We start from the raw sequence: 17458 nt of genomic DNA, 5'->3' as shown, positions 1-17458 counted from the left end.
TGTCTTCCCGCCAAAATTATTTCTGCGAACCGTCAAAGCTATCACTTTTGGCGCGCAAACTCGAAAGAAATTTGATAAGCCGCGATATGCAACGCGCGCGAAAGGCGTCGGCGAATTGTAAACACCGGCCAAACTGTCTCACAGATACGAGTTTAATGCCGCAATTTCAGTATAAAAACGTGCCATCGCATAGTAGAATGCATCATTTCGTTTCAGTCCCGACGGAAGGAAACGTCAAAGTGACAATATAAGGACGAAAGTGTTCCAAATTCAAATCGTCTCAGTTTATTGTCGTTCGATCGCAATCCGCAAGATGGCATCTCTGTACCTGTCGTTTTGCTTCTGTTTACTGTTTAGTATGCAAGTTTATTCGTCACCGTACCCTGGCACAGGTGATAATTCTGTTGGGGATGGTGGAAGGATCGACCTTTCTCACCTTGGCAATAGGATCTATGGCACCCCCAGCAGTGCATCAGGTTAGTTTTATCATTATTCTTTATATTATTATCTTACGTTACACCCATTTGGGACGCGCAGCTATCTTCTTCTTTAGGCAAAATTATGCATTTCAATTGATTTTAATCTTAGGTAAATTCTGCCAAGTTCAGGTAAAACTACTTAAGGCAATAATTGTTGTCGAAAATTAACATTAAAAGTTATTTGATAGTATTTGTTTGCTGTACCTTTGAATTCAGTAAATTTGAATTTATGTAAAATACTGCATATTTAAATTGCAAAGTATGATTTCACGCTGAGTAAAGTGAAATATATGCTTTTTTTTACAAACTCCAATTTACTAAATATTTAAAAATAATTACAAGATAAAAAGAACTTTTTATATACAACGTTTTAAAATTTCCTGTTGAATCATATAAACTTGACTTGACCAGCTTAAACGATGAAAAAAAAATTGTACTTGATAGAAATAATACTGAAATGTCATATTGATTTCCAAAGTAACGCACGTATATATTAATAGTAATAATTTAGTTGCTAGGACCCACTTAGCAACCAATAATAGTTTTACTTTTTACGGATTTCTTCCTAAATAACTTTTCATACAAAACAGAATTAACTGAAAATGAAATCAATTCTACTTAAAGATGGCTAAAAGTATTTAAAAAAATGCATTGGCATCGTGTTCTGATATATTCTAAAAGTTTAAAATGTCTAGCTAGTCGGGAAGTAAGTTAGTAAGTTAACAACCACCGGACAAATAAGAATACGAGCTAAGAAAAACGTTGTAAAATACATTGATTGGAGTGTTTGTTGTATTTATTATACATAGTATACACAGTTTATTTATGAATGAATATTATTAATTTTTGAACGGTGTTAATAATTGTGGAAATACATTGTATTAATTAAAATAAAACACAATATTATGTACTACTTATTACAAATAGTTTAATATTCATTATGACCGGTTTCATTCTCTTCAATGAGACATTGTCAACTGTTAAATCATGTGTGATAAGTACTTACTACATACTATTGTGTTTCATTTTAATTAATACATAGTTGATAGAAAGATACGGTTCTATAAAAAAATCAATATTATGTACTCATTTATTCTCTATGCCTTTTCTATAATTCCAATTGAAAATATCAATTTGCATGAAACAGGTATTGTGTTAATAATTATAAATCAAATATTAAAAAATTGTCGAGTGGCAGTGGCACCTGTCAACGTTCCTGAATGTGGCGAATTTCTGAATTTGTGTTTATATGTGTATGTTGTTACCTTACCCGCTTTAATACGTCTTTCCTACATATTCACACATGTTTTCTCTCATGCGTTACAGACAGATAGATAAATAAATCAAGACAAATATATACTTTTTGAATTTTATTGTGGATGGAGTACACAAAAATAATTTCAACTAAATACACATTTAAGTAGGCATTTGTTTTTTTATAAGGGCAAGACACACGACGCTGCAAATCCATGCAGAAAATTGCAACGCCGTGTGTCTAAGTTCTAATAATACATATATAAATATATACTATAAATGCACCTAAAACGCAGTGGCCGATTTTCTATGAAGCACTCGATGGTAATTTGGGCCTCGGGCTTCGATTTGAACAGAAAAAAGTGTTCTCGTAGGAAGTTGTTATATTTGACTTAGGTGGTTTTACTTGAACATCACAGAATTTACCAAGGTTCGATTCACCTTTCACTGTATTGAGAGATTGAAAGGAAATAATTTATTTATTATATATTCCATCTATTTTAGCAAATTTGCAGCGAATCCACTGTGTCCCAGTAGCGAAGGGTGGAGATAGGCTGTTAAGATCCGCCATTCATTGTGCACACTAAACTTTGTCAGCCATACGTATTTGTTTTCATTGAAATAAGACTACATTAGACTAATTTACAGATGGTGTTGGTTAGATTTAAAAAATCAATTAAGCCCTGCGAAAACCAAACCATAATAAATGTCATACCTAATAAACCCATAACTTTGAATATTTTATAGATAGAATAATATTTTTCATCTATTTTAGATTGGTTGAAATGTTTGAAAGTTGAAAAGGTTGAAAAATGAACCAACAAAAAGTATGTGTAAAACGTTTTCTTAAGCCAACGAAAACAAATAACTATGAATGAAAAAGTGTGCACAATTTTGTAGTATGGCCCAAAATATATGAATACTATTATAGTTTGGTTTAGGTAGGGTTTAATTGATTTTTAAAAACTAACCTATACCATCTGTAAATTGTAGCCTTATTTCAATAAATACAAATACGTAGGACGAGCAGAGTTTGATGTGCACTATTTATGGCGGATCTTAACAGCCTACCTCCAACCTTCGCCACTGCTGTGCCCAGTCAGAAAAATACTGTTGTGTGGTGAGAAGTTAGTGCGGTTATCTCCAATCGCTGATGAACATTAGAAACAAATCAAATGTGTGCCTGGCCTTGTTTGGTATATCCCAAGTTTGCTGTCAGGTCTTTGACGCCGCGTTCGGTGTAAGACGTAGTATCCGCGTCCTCAAGGATAGTTTTTCACCATAGAGGTTTGGAGGCGGCGCAAGGTGAAAGTCACCCACTACCACATTCTTGCCTTCGAGGAGTATCGTGGATGCCCCGCATATCGTGTCCGGAAACTTGTACGTAAACAGTTAGCCGTATCACACTTAACCGTGAAAATGTTGTATCAGAAATCATGGCCCCACAAGGGGTGGGGGGTGACAAGGCTCTAGCCCGAAGGCCCGGCGTGGCGGATCGACCAGCCAAGTGAGATAATACCTACACATATTTTTTGTCACTGTAACTGTCAATTCATGGTGGAACTGCGGCTTTGAGGCGGACGAAACCGGTATAAATTTATTAAATAATAAAAGTGGAATAAGTATTAAAAAAAAATTGCGTTTAATTAGATTAATATATAATACTTGATTTTTACTTTCACATTAAAAATACTTTGGTTATTTAAACCAAATTGGTTTCAAGTTTAAACTTCGAATTCTCGCGGGTCCTCTAACATGCCTTGCGGAGCCCTAGGGTTCCGCGTTACCCGGTTGTGAATCACTGTACTGGAGCAATGCATTAGCTCAATGCGACAATAGATGGCTAACCATTTTAAAAATAAATCAAATGTAATTTTCGGTACGTACATACGTTTAATGTCATAAAATTGTTTATATTTATTTTTACACTAAATAATGCCCAAATGACAGTAGTGTATTAGTAATAATGAAACGGTAGTGTAGAATTATCATTAAAAGAGTCATAAAACACTCAAGGTTTAAAAAAAATCACATTTATATTATTATGTATTGTGATCTAGTCGGGAATCAGATCCTGTGCTTCTGAATGAGAAGCCAATGTGTTACGTATTATACTAAAAGGACTGGCCTCGTTTGTTGAATTATGTATAACACTCAAACAGTTTGATTATAACTAGAGAAATTTTAAATGAAATACTTGATGGCATATTTCGAATGCTGCGTGGACACTGAAAGCGAAATAATTATTTTTCAGTTGCCAGATTGGAATTGAAACTTATTCTTAATTAATATTTTCTATTCTATCTTCTTGGCCGTTCCCTCGTGGATGAGGATCATGACCACCTTGAAATTCTGTCATATTTTGAGTGACTAAGACTTCCCTCTGCTTCTCTCATGGTAGAGTGAAAGCTGGCCCATGTCAGCTCCTTCAGTTGGTCGATCCAGCTCACCGACGCTCTTCCTCTGCTTCGCCTTCCCTGGAGGCTACCCAAAACCATATTTAATAATATTAATTACTTTTGATTTTATATTTTAGATAATAGTAGTCACTATATTTTTAGTTTACAACCCTTAGAAAACACATTGCGATCTCCCACTCGAGGGTTGCAAACCATTCGTTAGGAATTCATGATACAGATGTTTTTAAAATAATTAATATGTATATTTTAATGTATTATAATATTATATTGGAAGTCATTTGATGATTCATCTCTCAATTATTTTGAGAGAGCCCCTTTCTCATTTCCAGTCTTTTGTTGCTGAGTATGGTCATTTCATTGTAATTATTATTTTTAGGGAGTTAGATTGAGCATCGATTTTTCAGTAAATCTGAAATTTAGTTAAAATACTTACGATTTTTCGTAGATAGACAGTGAGCGAAAGTAATAAAGTTTGCTACAAAAGAACCGAAATACGTAATAAATTGTAGCTATTTTAAATACGAGTAGTATCCCCGTGGTTTTAAGCTATTTCGTTTCACGGTGCAGTGTATAAAGATTCTTTCGCGGCCCCTTAAAAGTGTACCTATATTTTAATGAGTTAAATAGAAAATAATTACAAGATAAAAAGAACTTTTTATATACAACGTTTTTAAATTTTCTGTTGAATCATATAAACCTAACTTGACTAGCGTAACGATCATAAAAATTTGTACTTGATACTCTTGATAGATATGTAAGTTTGACATGTCATTTTGTTTTTCATAGTAACGCACGAATATATTAATAATTTTGTTGCTAGGACCCCAGACCCTTAACAACCAATATGGTGTCGAAATAACTTTTCATACAAAACAGAATTAACTGAAAATGAATTCAATTCTACTTAAAGATGGCTAAAAGTATGAAAAAATGCATTGGCATCGTGTTCTGATATATTCTAAGAGTTTCAAATGTCTAGCTAGTCGAGAAGTTAGTTAAAAATCAATTGAAAGATTTGTACCGGACAAAGAACTACCGGACAAATAAGAATACGGGCTAAGAAAAACGTTGTAAATAAAAAAATACGACCCAATCAAAAGTAATGAAAATCAAAGGTATTTCTTGAAATTATTTAGTTTCTTTTTCGGTCAAAAACATGCGTCTTTGAAAGACAAATAAAAATAAATACACAGCGCCAAAATATAGTACGCATGGTTATTGTAGCAATAAAGAAGAGTTTATGCTTTGTGACAAAATAATTGTCGCTGAAAATACACGAATCTACGTATACTAGTGACCGTGCATCAGCGCATTGAATTAATTTAACCACAGAACAGATAATAAATAGAATATCGATAGGCTTTATTCAATACGCCGCTTCTTGATGCAAGGGTTTTGAATGTGTGAGTGTCCTACGCAAATGAAGCACGCATTATGTACCTGCAATAGTGTGTGTAATACATCGACATTTGCGGCTCTCGTGGTGTAGTGGGTAAGGCGCTGGCCTTCCACCCGAGAGTTATGGGTTCGATTCCCGGTCATGACAAAAACATTTATGTATTTTTCTCAAAGCCTGGGTGTTTGTGATTGTTCAAAATTACTAACAACCACCTTGTACGAAAAAGCAAGGATATGGTTATTAATAATTCTAAAAAAAAAAAAAAATACATCGACATTAAATGAGCGTAAATGCATAAACCGAGAGCAGTTTTCAGTATTCGACGTAAAACGTATTCTTGACACGTGTGTAAGTTTAACCCGGATTCTTCCTTACTCGAGTCGGTTACCTGCTATCGCCTTACCAGTTATGTATTTCAGTTCCCATTATTTCTGAGTTCCCTGATTTGAACAGTTCGCGGAGCACACATTGAATTCCTACCACTGTAGTCTTAGATTATAGAAAAATAACTGTAGTATACCATGTGACCATTCTCAAAGTCTGTGTTTTTAAAAACACTAGAACAACCCACCAGCGAAGCTATTCTATACACAAAGCGGCTATAAACGGTAGTTTATCATATTTATATATTGATGCGGTTAATTGTTACAATAAGTTGACCGACCAAACTGTCAAAAAGTGCTATGTTTTAACTGTGTGAACTTTAAGGCCTACCGCGCATGAACGATTTACTATCGTACGGTCAACAATCGAGGAGTTGTAACCATCGTATTGCAATGCAACCCCGCGCATGGACGATCGAGCGAACGGCCGAATTGAAAATCTGTGTTCAGACACAAAATTTTACACCGATTCGAACCGGCCGGGGTCCCATTGGCAATGCTTTTAAATGAGAGCCCGCACATGACAAGTCATGGCCGGCCGAGAGTGCACTCATACATGCACGCACAAGTGACGTATGGAGCACACGCATACATCGAACCGTTATGAGATCCGCATTTGACTTGACAGTTCATCGATGCGTACCTATTGACTTTGCATTGGCGTACCAGTCCCATTTTTTCAGTTTCTTTCTTCATAAATTAATAATATATACACCCACATTTTAAACAGTTTGATAATCTATACAAAACCTCTATATATTATATGATATAAGCTCTGCAAAATCCATTTTGACGTTTCTTATATTGCGTCCGCCATTTTTCGGTGCCGACGCATATCTTCAGTGCGCGCACATTGCCTCCGATCTATATCACGCCATGCGCGCTCAAACATACTGGCCGGTAATAATTTGGATCATGCGCGAGCAAACCAACGATGGTCCGAATGCTACCGGCCGGTAATGTAATCGTCCATGCGCGGTAGGCCTTAAAGCGAAATAGTTAGTTCGCCTCAGTACATAAATGATAAAGTGATAATATTTATCACTTTAGCCATCGATAGCCCCCTTGTGTATAGAATAGACCCACAGGGGTCCAATAATTATAGTAGTGAAACATAGATATCACCTCAATACTACAATTAGATAACTCTGATTTGGTCATTGTTGGGAAAATTAAATTTAAACTTTACTTGATTAACATAAATCTAGGCTGTAATTATTATTTAATATAAAAATGAAAAATTGTGCTTGTCTAATTGGGAACAATTAAATAATGTTCAATTGTATAAAAAAATATTGTTGATATAATATTATTTTATTTAATTAACGCATTAATGGTTTTAAAGTTATCTAATATTTTCAAACACAAAATTAATACAGTTCCCATTAAATTTTGACTTACCTAGTTTTATCATTTTGTAGAGAAGGAAATGTAGAATTATATTCAACAGCAGCTATCTCAAAAACAGCGAAAATCAAGTTAACTAGTTGTAGTATTGAGGTGGCGATATGTAATGTGAGTTTTGACCTCACTACAAATCGAATTTAGAGCCCCTGTGTGAGAAGCCCAGTGTCTTGCGCATTAAACTATAAATGGGCTGTTAATAACACATATGGAATAGAGAATTAATAATACTTACTCAAAAATCTATCTATGTTTTCTATGACATACCTAAAGTTGTTATCAAAATAATTCGCATATCCGAGTTAATATGACAAATGGAATAAATATCTTTATTGGAGAGATAACTAAATATTTCAGTCATTTAATGAATGCATACTTCAATCACACATTATATTCAGGCAGCTTTTAAGCCACTGTTACTCAAACGGTGGTTCGCGGAACCATTTAAAAAATATTTGTAGCCACATCACCGAAAACAAGTTCGTAAATTCAATTTTAAGACTTGAATAGAAAAGAAATATTAATAGGTATATAAATAATAAAATTAATAATAGTTGTGGCACAGAAAATGTGAAAAAATGCATAGTAAATTCTACAATAATTGTATATAGAGATAAACCATATTTACTTAGTAAAAATATTTTCCCATTTTTTCCTGACTGCTTTCAATCTAAAAAAATGTCCACACTATAAATCGAGAGTAAACTCTTCTTTTCTTAGTTCTCTTTTCCATTTTTTCATCCTATCAAAGGACGGATGGTCACAATAAACAATATCTAATATTTAATATAGAATATACATAATTTGAAAACATCTCATGCATATTATACACACTAGACATGATCATTTTGTAGAAGAAATACGACACCCGACGGGACTTGAACTTGTATCTGCTGGATTCGCGCCAGTATGATTTTCCAATAATTAAGCTACGGGTATTTTAGTTAATAATGTTGATTTTAACTAGTAGTTGTTACATGAAATGTTTATCGAATTGCGTTATAATGTTGGCTATCGGTTTTAGTATATAACATTAAGATATATATAAATTAATTCGTTAATTACTAACAGACGTCGCGGATTACTCCATTATTTAGTTTAGTTTAGCAGTCAAGTCCGGTCGGATGTCGAATTTTTACTACAAAATTATTTTTTCTAGTGTGTGTATGCATAATATGTTTTAAAATGATGTACATTCAATATATTATATAGAATGTGACATTGTCAAATCTTTTGTCTTATTCGTTGAATAAAAAAAATAGTTAAATTTTTAATTGTTTCTAATATTTACATGAATTTTGTTTCATCATCATAATCATCAGCCGCGGTCAATACACTGCTGAATGAAGGCCTCCCCAAGCTTCTTCCAACTCTGCGTCGTTCGATGCCACGTATTTCCACCAAACTTTACCAGTTCGTCAATTCAGCGGCTTTTAGGGCGACCCTGTGACCGTTTCGTGCCCCTTGGGTACCACTGGATGACGGCATTTGTCGAGCGGCCGTCCTTTTGGCGAGCAATGTGCCCCGCCCATCTCCATTTCAGCTGTTTGGCAAAGTTTATTACATTGCGTACTCCTGTCTGCTTCCTAACCCATTCGTTTCTCTTACGGTCCTTTCGCGTGATAAATTTTGTTTACGACAAAAAAAGTTTTACAACGAATTATTATGACAATTTTGTTGACACTTGCACATCTAGATATTCAACATTTATAGAATAACAAATTTGAAACGAAGATGAACTAATCAAGATTTGCGGTTTGTTTTATTATTGTATGATTCTAGCAATAGTTACAAATTCAACTGTAACTGGTGAGCGTAACGGAAAGTGTAACGCACCGTTGTTATTCTACCCGTCCAGCATGATTATCGTTACAATTGGTGAAGTTTAATTTTACGTTGCATTTTTAATGTCGTTTGGATTTCCGTTGAACTAAAAAGTTCCAAATGCAAAAGTTTAATAAACACTGTTTACAAGGAATAGTAAACGCCAAAGAATTGAAAAATAAAATAAATTATTAGTTTGAGCACCCATGTTTTAAGCAATTAATGACTACCTGACAAAATTTCACCGGAAACAAGGTGATAGCAAATTGCTCACTAGTTTGCCGTTTCCTTTGGTATTCAATAAAACACGACAAATTAACTGTTTGCTTAGACCGCGTTAGTATTTCAATAATCTATTGTAGATAGTCAAATGGCGTTTGCTAATATTATTCAACAAATTGCATAGCAATTACTCAAATAGTTGAGTAATTTTAATTGTGTAATTGATGGAAATGTGGAAAACTGAAATCTTTTATGTCACCTACCGGGGCGAATTTGTAATTAATGTCCAGCAGAAGATTTTCCTTGATTGGTCCATTGCAAGCAAATTCTGTGGCTCGTTATTATACATATGTGTAGGTAGAGGTACCTATAAAGAATTCTCATCTCTAGAAATCACGAGAAACGTTAATAATTCTCTATTACCGATATTTTTAATCTATGAGATTTCGAGATTTCTTCTCAATTAAGAACTCAACAAAGACACGAAAAAGAAACAATTTATTATTTTTAATCGATTTTTACAAGAAAATCTTAGATTACCCCGGATAGTCCCGTTTTATATAATCAATCTTGAATTAAAGAAAATAAAATATTCATTCGTTTTTTAATTTTATTTACGATCACGTGAAAATTGATAATTTCGGGGTAGTGTTACGTAACTGCAGACTGCTAGTTGATTCGAGAATAAAAGTTTGTTAAAAACAACGGAGAAAATGCTGCACAGACGCAAATCGTTACCAACACAATTAGTTTATTCATGATGGTTGTGACTTGTCATCCAATTATTCCAATTAATCTCAGGGAGTTTTACTTCGCGTTAAGTCAGAAAATACAAAATGGTGCTAAATATGACTTTAAAAAAAAATAACCGTGCATATTTTGGTAAACTGAATGATAATTACATTAGACTTTCTCAACTCATGGGGTCAGACCAAAGTGGTTTGCATATTTAAACCAATTTATTTATTTTACGTCATCTCCCTTTTCTGCAACACCAGAAAAACATTGGCTCAATCCTGTGTCAAATAGCAAGCAACCATGTCTTAGACCATCGCCATCTTTAGATTAATAAAGCCTGAGCATAACTTTTTGCAGAAGCAACGAGTGGTCCACTGCCATACTATGTATTGATAACGTACTTGCAAGCAGAGCTTAGTATTCTATAAAGACTGAAGAGTATAAATAAGTTATTAGTTATTGTCGTTTAGAATCGACTGTCACATTGACAAACGTCCTAGTTTATTATGATATTATTATACACAGAAGAAGTTTACTTACTTTGATCGTCACTTCCAATTATTAATAACACATAACCACTAAATCAGATGAACTCCAAGGTCTCCAAGATACGTTAAAATAATCATGAACACGACAGACGCGTCAGTATGAGCACTCTATAGGTAATGGCAGGCAATGACAGGTCATCCATAGATAACGGGAGGGGCGAAAAGTAGGACCAGTCGTGTAATGTATCGGCTTTCTTCTTCAGTGCGCAATGCTTAGACCCAAACGCATATTTGTAATTACAAAAAAAATGTTTTGATAATTTTCAGGTGACAGAGTAGACAGATGGGATCCTCACTCAAACGTGAACCCCGAAGAGCTGGGAGAGTACGCAGAAGGTGACATCCTCGTCCCGACCGATGGAGGCAGGAATGGGCTGAGGGCCGAAGCCACTCGCTGGCCCAAGGGTGTCATTCCATACGTCATCGAAGGATCTTATTGTAGGCATCCATTTCATTATTATATTTTAAAATTTTATTTATTCGATGACAGAAAACGTTTGTATTATATAAATACCATTTACCAGTGGAGGTTTTCAGTTATTATGAGGAATGGTTGTATATACACAATCTTTCATGTGCTTAGTGTATCAAAAACAATATTCAAGAAAAAACATCTATATTTTACTATGAAATAATTACAAGATAAAAAGAATTTTTTATATACGTTTTTAAATTTTCTGTTGAATCATATAAACTTGACTTGACTAGCTTAAACAATCAAAAAAAATGTACTTGATAGAAATAATACTGAAATGTCATATTGATTTCCATAGTAACGCACGTATATATTAATATTAATAATTTAGTTGCTAGGACCCACTTAGCAACCAATAATAGTTTTACTTTTTAGCTGAGCTAAGAAAAACGTTGTAATAAAAAAACAGAGTTTGTTTGTTAACACAATGCTTACGGGCCCTTTTAATTAATTTCGTAATTAACGTGTTAATTTGCATTTGAAAAGTAATTAGCAAAAACACAATTTTGTGCGGCCCGTGAGCATTGGGATTAAGATTAAATTTCCGGCCAAATTCAATTTAAAATTTTAATGATATATCAATAATATAAAGTTTGCATATTTTGGATTCGATTTTAATTTGATGTTCTTTTGTTTAACTTAGCTGTCAGAATTATTTTCATTTTGACATGTTGTATACCTAGTATGTTGTAAACAGTATTTTAATATTGAAGATGGGTTTTGTTAAATAAGATAAAATATGTAAGTATATCGTATAAAATGAGTATCGAAATAATTTATTTAAAAATGATAATATCTGGCCTAACGGAAATGGTTACGTAAGTACATATTATTACATTTCAAAATACTCCTTGTGATATATATTTATATGATTTTTTATAGCGAGCGAACATCGTAGTAATATCATGCATGCGATCGAAGACTACCACAAGCTGACTTGCATCCGCTTCGTTCCTCACAACGGAGAGGCTGACTATCTCGTCATCTCCGGAAGGAAGACAGGCTGCTGGTCAAGTGTTGGAAGAATTGGTAAGATTCATCATGAAATTTGTACAACAAAAAATATGTCATTAATATTTTGCCATTTACATAGTTTTTGTATCGCCAGATGGCAGTTTTGAAATTATTAACTTGAATGATAAAACAGAAACCTGCTGCTAAAATAATAACTTCAATTATTATTGTATCAAAGAATTTGGACTATAAATAGAGAGAATCTTATACGTAGTTCTGTTATGGCATTTAAAATTATTTTGCAAGCGCATGAGGCATGGTTAAGTTGGTAAGCTCCAAAATATCAAGATCGGTCATTTGTTATTCTGAGTTTCATATTTACGCAATGGCAGTCACTTTTTATGTTCATTGTGATAACTTACTCGACTGCAGTTATAAACAGTTTTACATAAATTTTACATAATTTTTCAACAAAATAATAATGTCGACTTATCGACCATCGTGACATAAGTACTATCTTTTATACGTCATGCAAATAGGAAAATAAATGTCATCGCAGTAGTGTGAAGTTCTCTGCAAATGAACATGCAATGCGAAGTCACTTGTAGCTAACTTAATTGGTGGACCAGTGGTCTTTTCTGTTTCAATTTCATACATTTAGGCTCTATCTCTAGAATAAGATTTTTTTCAACAGCCTTTGACTTGTGTCGAAGACAAATGACGAATAAAATGTGTCAAATTAGTGTAGTTTTAAAACCCCAATGCCATTTTTTAAATGTCTACAACACTATCTGAGTATATTAGACCAAATACAGCAATAAAATTGAGGATTTCAATACGATATAATAGTATTTCCGATCGATATTGTCAGGTGGCCGCCAAGACGTGAACCTCCAAAACCCTGGCTGCGTAACTTCGAAGGGAACCGTCATCCATGAGCTGATGCACGCGGCAGGATTCCTCCACGAACAGAGCAGAAACGAGAGAGACAAATACGTCACCATCAACTTCCAGAACATCAAGCAAGGTATTTGCATCAACAATTAATTATTACACCCACGATGGCCGCGCGGCTTAAGCATCGGCCTATAGCATCGTGGGTCCCAGGTTCAAATCCTGGGTCTGCCAAGTACAGATATTGTTTTTCAATTTGTGTATGAGTCAGAGTATGGACCTAATAGGTTGAGCAAGTGGATGTCATCTATTTCTCATAAAAACAAAATCTGTTAATATAATTCCAAGATAAAAAGAGCTTTTTATATACTTACCACGTTTTTATTTCTCTTGAATTATATGACAATTCTATGTATTAATACATACTTTTGTTTGTACTTGATATAGAAATACTGAATAAATATAGAATAATGAAATGTCATTTTGACATTTCATATTGATTTCCATAGTAGCGCACGTATATAATTATTAATAATTTAGTTGCTGGGACGCCCTTAGCAACCAATAATAGTGTTTTACTTTTTACGGATTTATTCCGAAATAACTTTCCATACAAAACAGAATTAACTGAAAATGAATTCAATTCTGTTTAAAGATGGCTAAAAGTATTAAAAGAATGCTTTATCGTCGTGTTCTGATATATTCTAAAAGTTTCAAATGTCTATCTAGTCGACAAGTTAATTAAAAATCGATTGCAAGATTTGGACAAACAAGAATACGAGCTAATAAAAACGTGGTAATAAATCGAAATGATCTCATTAGGATCGGACATGGTCGGGAAAAAAATATTACATGAATTATGATAGAGTAGACACATTTTCTTTTTAGGAGGACAGTGATATATATTATGGACCCATTTGATATTAACGACTGCTGGCTGGATGAGGTTTGAATAGAGATGTGGTGTCGTCAATGATGCTTTTCATATATTTGAAGCAAGTCGCAGTAGTGTAAAAAGTCTGAATATGAGACGAAAATTTGTTATGAAATATTATCAGGGAGCATGGTATGCTAGAGATATTCGAGTCGATTTAAATGTAACATAAAGACAAATTTGAAATATATAATATTCGAAAAAAATGAAACGAATTTCTCTGTCAAATCAATGAATTTATTATTAAAAAAATTCTTATATCGATGTTTTAATGTCGTGTTGCATGACGTGTGTTGAATAAGGCTTCAAAATTTCACTTTCGGATTATTTAAAATGTAAAACAGTAAGTAATAATATAACAAATTTGGATGTTTATCTTTATATATAGGTATGTCACATTTTAATCGATGTTATCATTAGGCGTTATGTGCTTTGCTTTACCATATTTTACGTTTCGGGTTGTTGGCATGCTGTGTAGTTACACCATGTGTGAAGTATTAACAGTCAGATACGGGATATTAAATATTTAGTTTTTCTAGCTTCCTGCACAATTTGTAACATGTCATTTACGGGATATTGACATTAGGACATCGACATTTTTCTCATGAAAAGGAAATGATTTCCTAATCATAATAAACAAACTTTTATAGGTTTTATTGGTGTCTTTAACTTTCTTATATTCTAACATTTAAAATGGTTAATTTTCATTTTAATTGTCATTAAGATTTACTTGTAGTTCTGCAATGCGTAGAGACCCCACATTTTTTAGGATAGAAGTCAAACAAGATGATCCCAAATAACTGAAATGGTCGTGAAGAATTTTTTCAATGTCTGTTATATTATATTTGTCACAATAATAATATGTCCGACATGTCTACATGGTGGAGAAATAAGGGATGTGAATGTCAGTGACGAAGGATGGATGTATGGATGAATGTAGACAGAGAGTTGGTCGAGTCTATTCAAGACCTAGTCAGAATAACGGTCAATATTGTAAAAATTTAGAGGTCGTTACTTAAATTGCTCGACAAATTTATTTTACCTTTTGTTATTAATTATTAACATTAATTTTAATTATTTCTTTCTTAGATAACCAGGTTTAACTGAAAGTTATATAAACTAAGTTAAAGCACTTTTTAATATTGTATGATGTTGAATGTATAGCGAATGTACTGAAAATGTTGATGCTACACAGGCAAACGTAAGGTCCCGTATACGCCCGATTGAAACCGGGTATGGTATGAGGCTATTATCTTCATTGTTATTTGTTATATAATCTTAGTAAGTTCGCAAATCGATAGACAAATCTCTCGCAGCATTTACGTCACTTCCCATTGTACTAGGGTACTAGGCGATGGCGAAGGGTGGAGGTAGGCTGTTAATTCGACATATATAGTGCATACTAAATTTTATCAGACAAACGTATTTGATTTTATTGAACTTTAAAAAACTAACGAACGCATTTTTTTATAATAATGTCTATTCTCAATTCAACGAAAACAAATAAGTACGAATGAAAAAGTGTCGGCAGGGTTTAATTGAACTTTAAATACCAACCAGCACCATCTGTAATGAAAATAAATAAGCACGGATGACAAAGTTTAGCGTGCATTATTTATGTCGAATTCTAACAGCGTACCTCCACCCCTCGCCACGGGTACTATGTGAGTGACCTGCATGAGCGTGTGAGAGAAATGCAATTTCGTTATCGATCTGCGAACGTCGCTCTGAGAGATTCTATTTATAATCTCTTCATACACAATTGCATTAAAAGTTTTTTTTCGGCCGATGACGATGAGGGTGCATAACTTGAGGCGGTGTCAGTATTTATAACATGGTCATGTTCTTTTGTCAATACTAGGGGAAGACTATAACTTCAATAAGGCTTCGAAGGAATCCACCAACGACTTCGGTGTCGCCTACGACTACAACAGCATCATGCATTACGGAGAATACGCTTTCTCTAGTAACAGCAAACCGACCATCACACCCAAGGTATGACCGTCATCATTAAATTAACCACAATTTCAATTTCTCATTTTTAAAACTATGTTCAGAAGTTCGAAGAAAACCTTCATCATTATTGAATTGTACAATACAATACAGTGGGCATCTTTATCACCTCCTAAGAAAGTTTATTAGGAGATTTTTTTTAAAAAAACGATTGTTGTACCGTTTAAGGGCCCACATGCGCCACGTAGGTCACAATGGAGATTTTATGATATTTTCAGAGCATAAGTCTGGACATTCGTTAAACGTTGTAGATAATCTAATTATACAATTTTGAAGCCTTATTATCCTTTATATTTATTTTAAACATTTGATGACTGCATAAAGTGTTTTTATTACACAAAATAGTATTCTTTTAAACCTCTCGATCTAATGTTTTTGAATGTAGTCATATTTCAGTACATCCATGTGCAGTGGTGTTAAGGTTTTTTACATTTATTAATTTTTAAACGCATTTATAAAACCATTAGTAAAATTAATGTTATATAGTGAAATATTTACGATAAAAAATTATATTTATAATCTCAGTGATCCCAAATTTATTATTCAAAAAATGGGCACGATTAACACATTTGAAGATAATTCTAAAGATACTGATTATAAGCTATGTCTTTGACCATTTAAATTTGATAAAACATCCTACGAATAATGATTGACTTATAATAATTATTGACCTAATAATAAGGTAAATACTACCGTAAATATATGCCATTTACCAGTGGCTACAACATACGCTCGTAGTCATACATTGACAAACGATAACTGAAATAGGGAGTAAGATCATGTTAACGTGCGTGTTTGAACATGTACCTAACGGAAAAAACCGATGTTTTTCGAATTCCCATGGAAAATACTATAGAATCTCCATTTTGACCTACGTGGCACATGGGCCGCTGGCATACATCCGCTGAAAAGACAAAGTTATTTTATCAGACATGCGACTTGTACTTGAGAGCAACATTTTCAGAAGATATCATTTTGCAACGTGTCTACTGTGCGTGCTGTCAATAAATGTCAGAAGAGTTTTTAAACTAGATTTTTAATAACGGATTTATAAAGTTTTTTATAACATAATACACTCGTAAAAATTCTAATTCATGTGAGTTTGTACTACCATTTGTCATCTTAAGGGTCTATGATGGTATATATTCTTTAGTATATATTCTGGTTTGCGATGTAATAAACTTCACAAAAAATCTCAAATGGAAATGGGCTGGACATATAGCTCGAAGAAGAGACAATCGCTGGATAAATCTAATGATCCAATGGTACCAAAGAAGTATAAAACGTCCGCAAGGGAAACCTAGAGGCATCTGGATCGATGAAATGGTTCTGCGGAAGTACGTGGCAACGCAACGCACAGGACCGAGAGAAGTGGAATCAGCTTGGAGAGGCCTTCATCCAGTAGTGGATAGATTCAGGCCGATGGTGATGATGGTATTCTTTAAAGTCAATTAAGAGCGATCGATGTCAATTAAGTGCATCCTTATTTGGAATGTGTGCGATGTATCTATTTCCCC

The 17458-nt window shown here is 33.7% G+C and overlaps 1 protein-coding gene across 1 annotated transcript in view; it reads left to right on the top strand.

Moving 5' to 3' along the window:
• Window positions 1-227: 227 nt before the first annotated feature.
• Window positions 228-17458, top strand: part of LOC147069855 (zinc metalloproteinase nas-7-like) — a 41331-nt gene continuing 24100 nt past the window's right edge. Inside the window, exons 1-5 of the mRNA XM_085950272.1 lie at window positions 228-476; window positions 10939-11109; window positions 12029-12175; window positions 12972-13127; window positions 15790-15923. Of these exons, the coding sequence (XP_085806398.1) occupies window positions 314-476; window positions 10939-11109; window positions 12029-12175; window positions 12972-13127; window positions 15790-15923 (771 nt within the window). The 5' untranslated portion in view covers window positions 228-313. The remainder of the gene's footprint in view (window positions 477-10938; window positions 11110-12028; window positions 12176-12971; window positions 13128-15789; window positions 15924-17458) is intronic.

Source organism: Rhyacophila brunnea, unplaced genomic scaffold (genome assembly GCF_057557595.1).
Source record: "Rhyacophila brunnea isolate RB1 unplaced genomic scaffold, BYU_Rbru_1.0 scaffold_23, whole genome shotgun sequence".
In the NCBI taxonomy this organism is placed as follows: domain Eukaryota; kingdom Metazoa; phylum Arthropoda; class Insecta; order Trichoptera; family Rhyacophilidae; genus Rhyacophila; species Rhyacophila brunnea.
The sequence above is the reverse complement of the archived record's forward strand: the minus strand, read 5'-3'. Positions and strand labels throughout refer to the sequence as shown.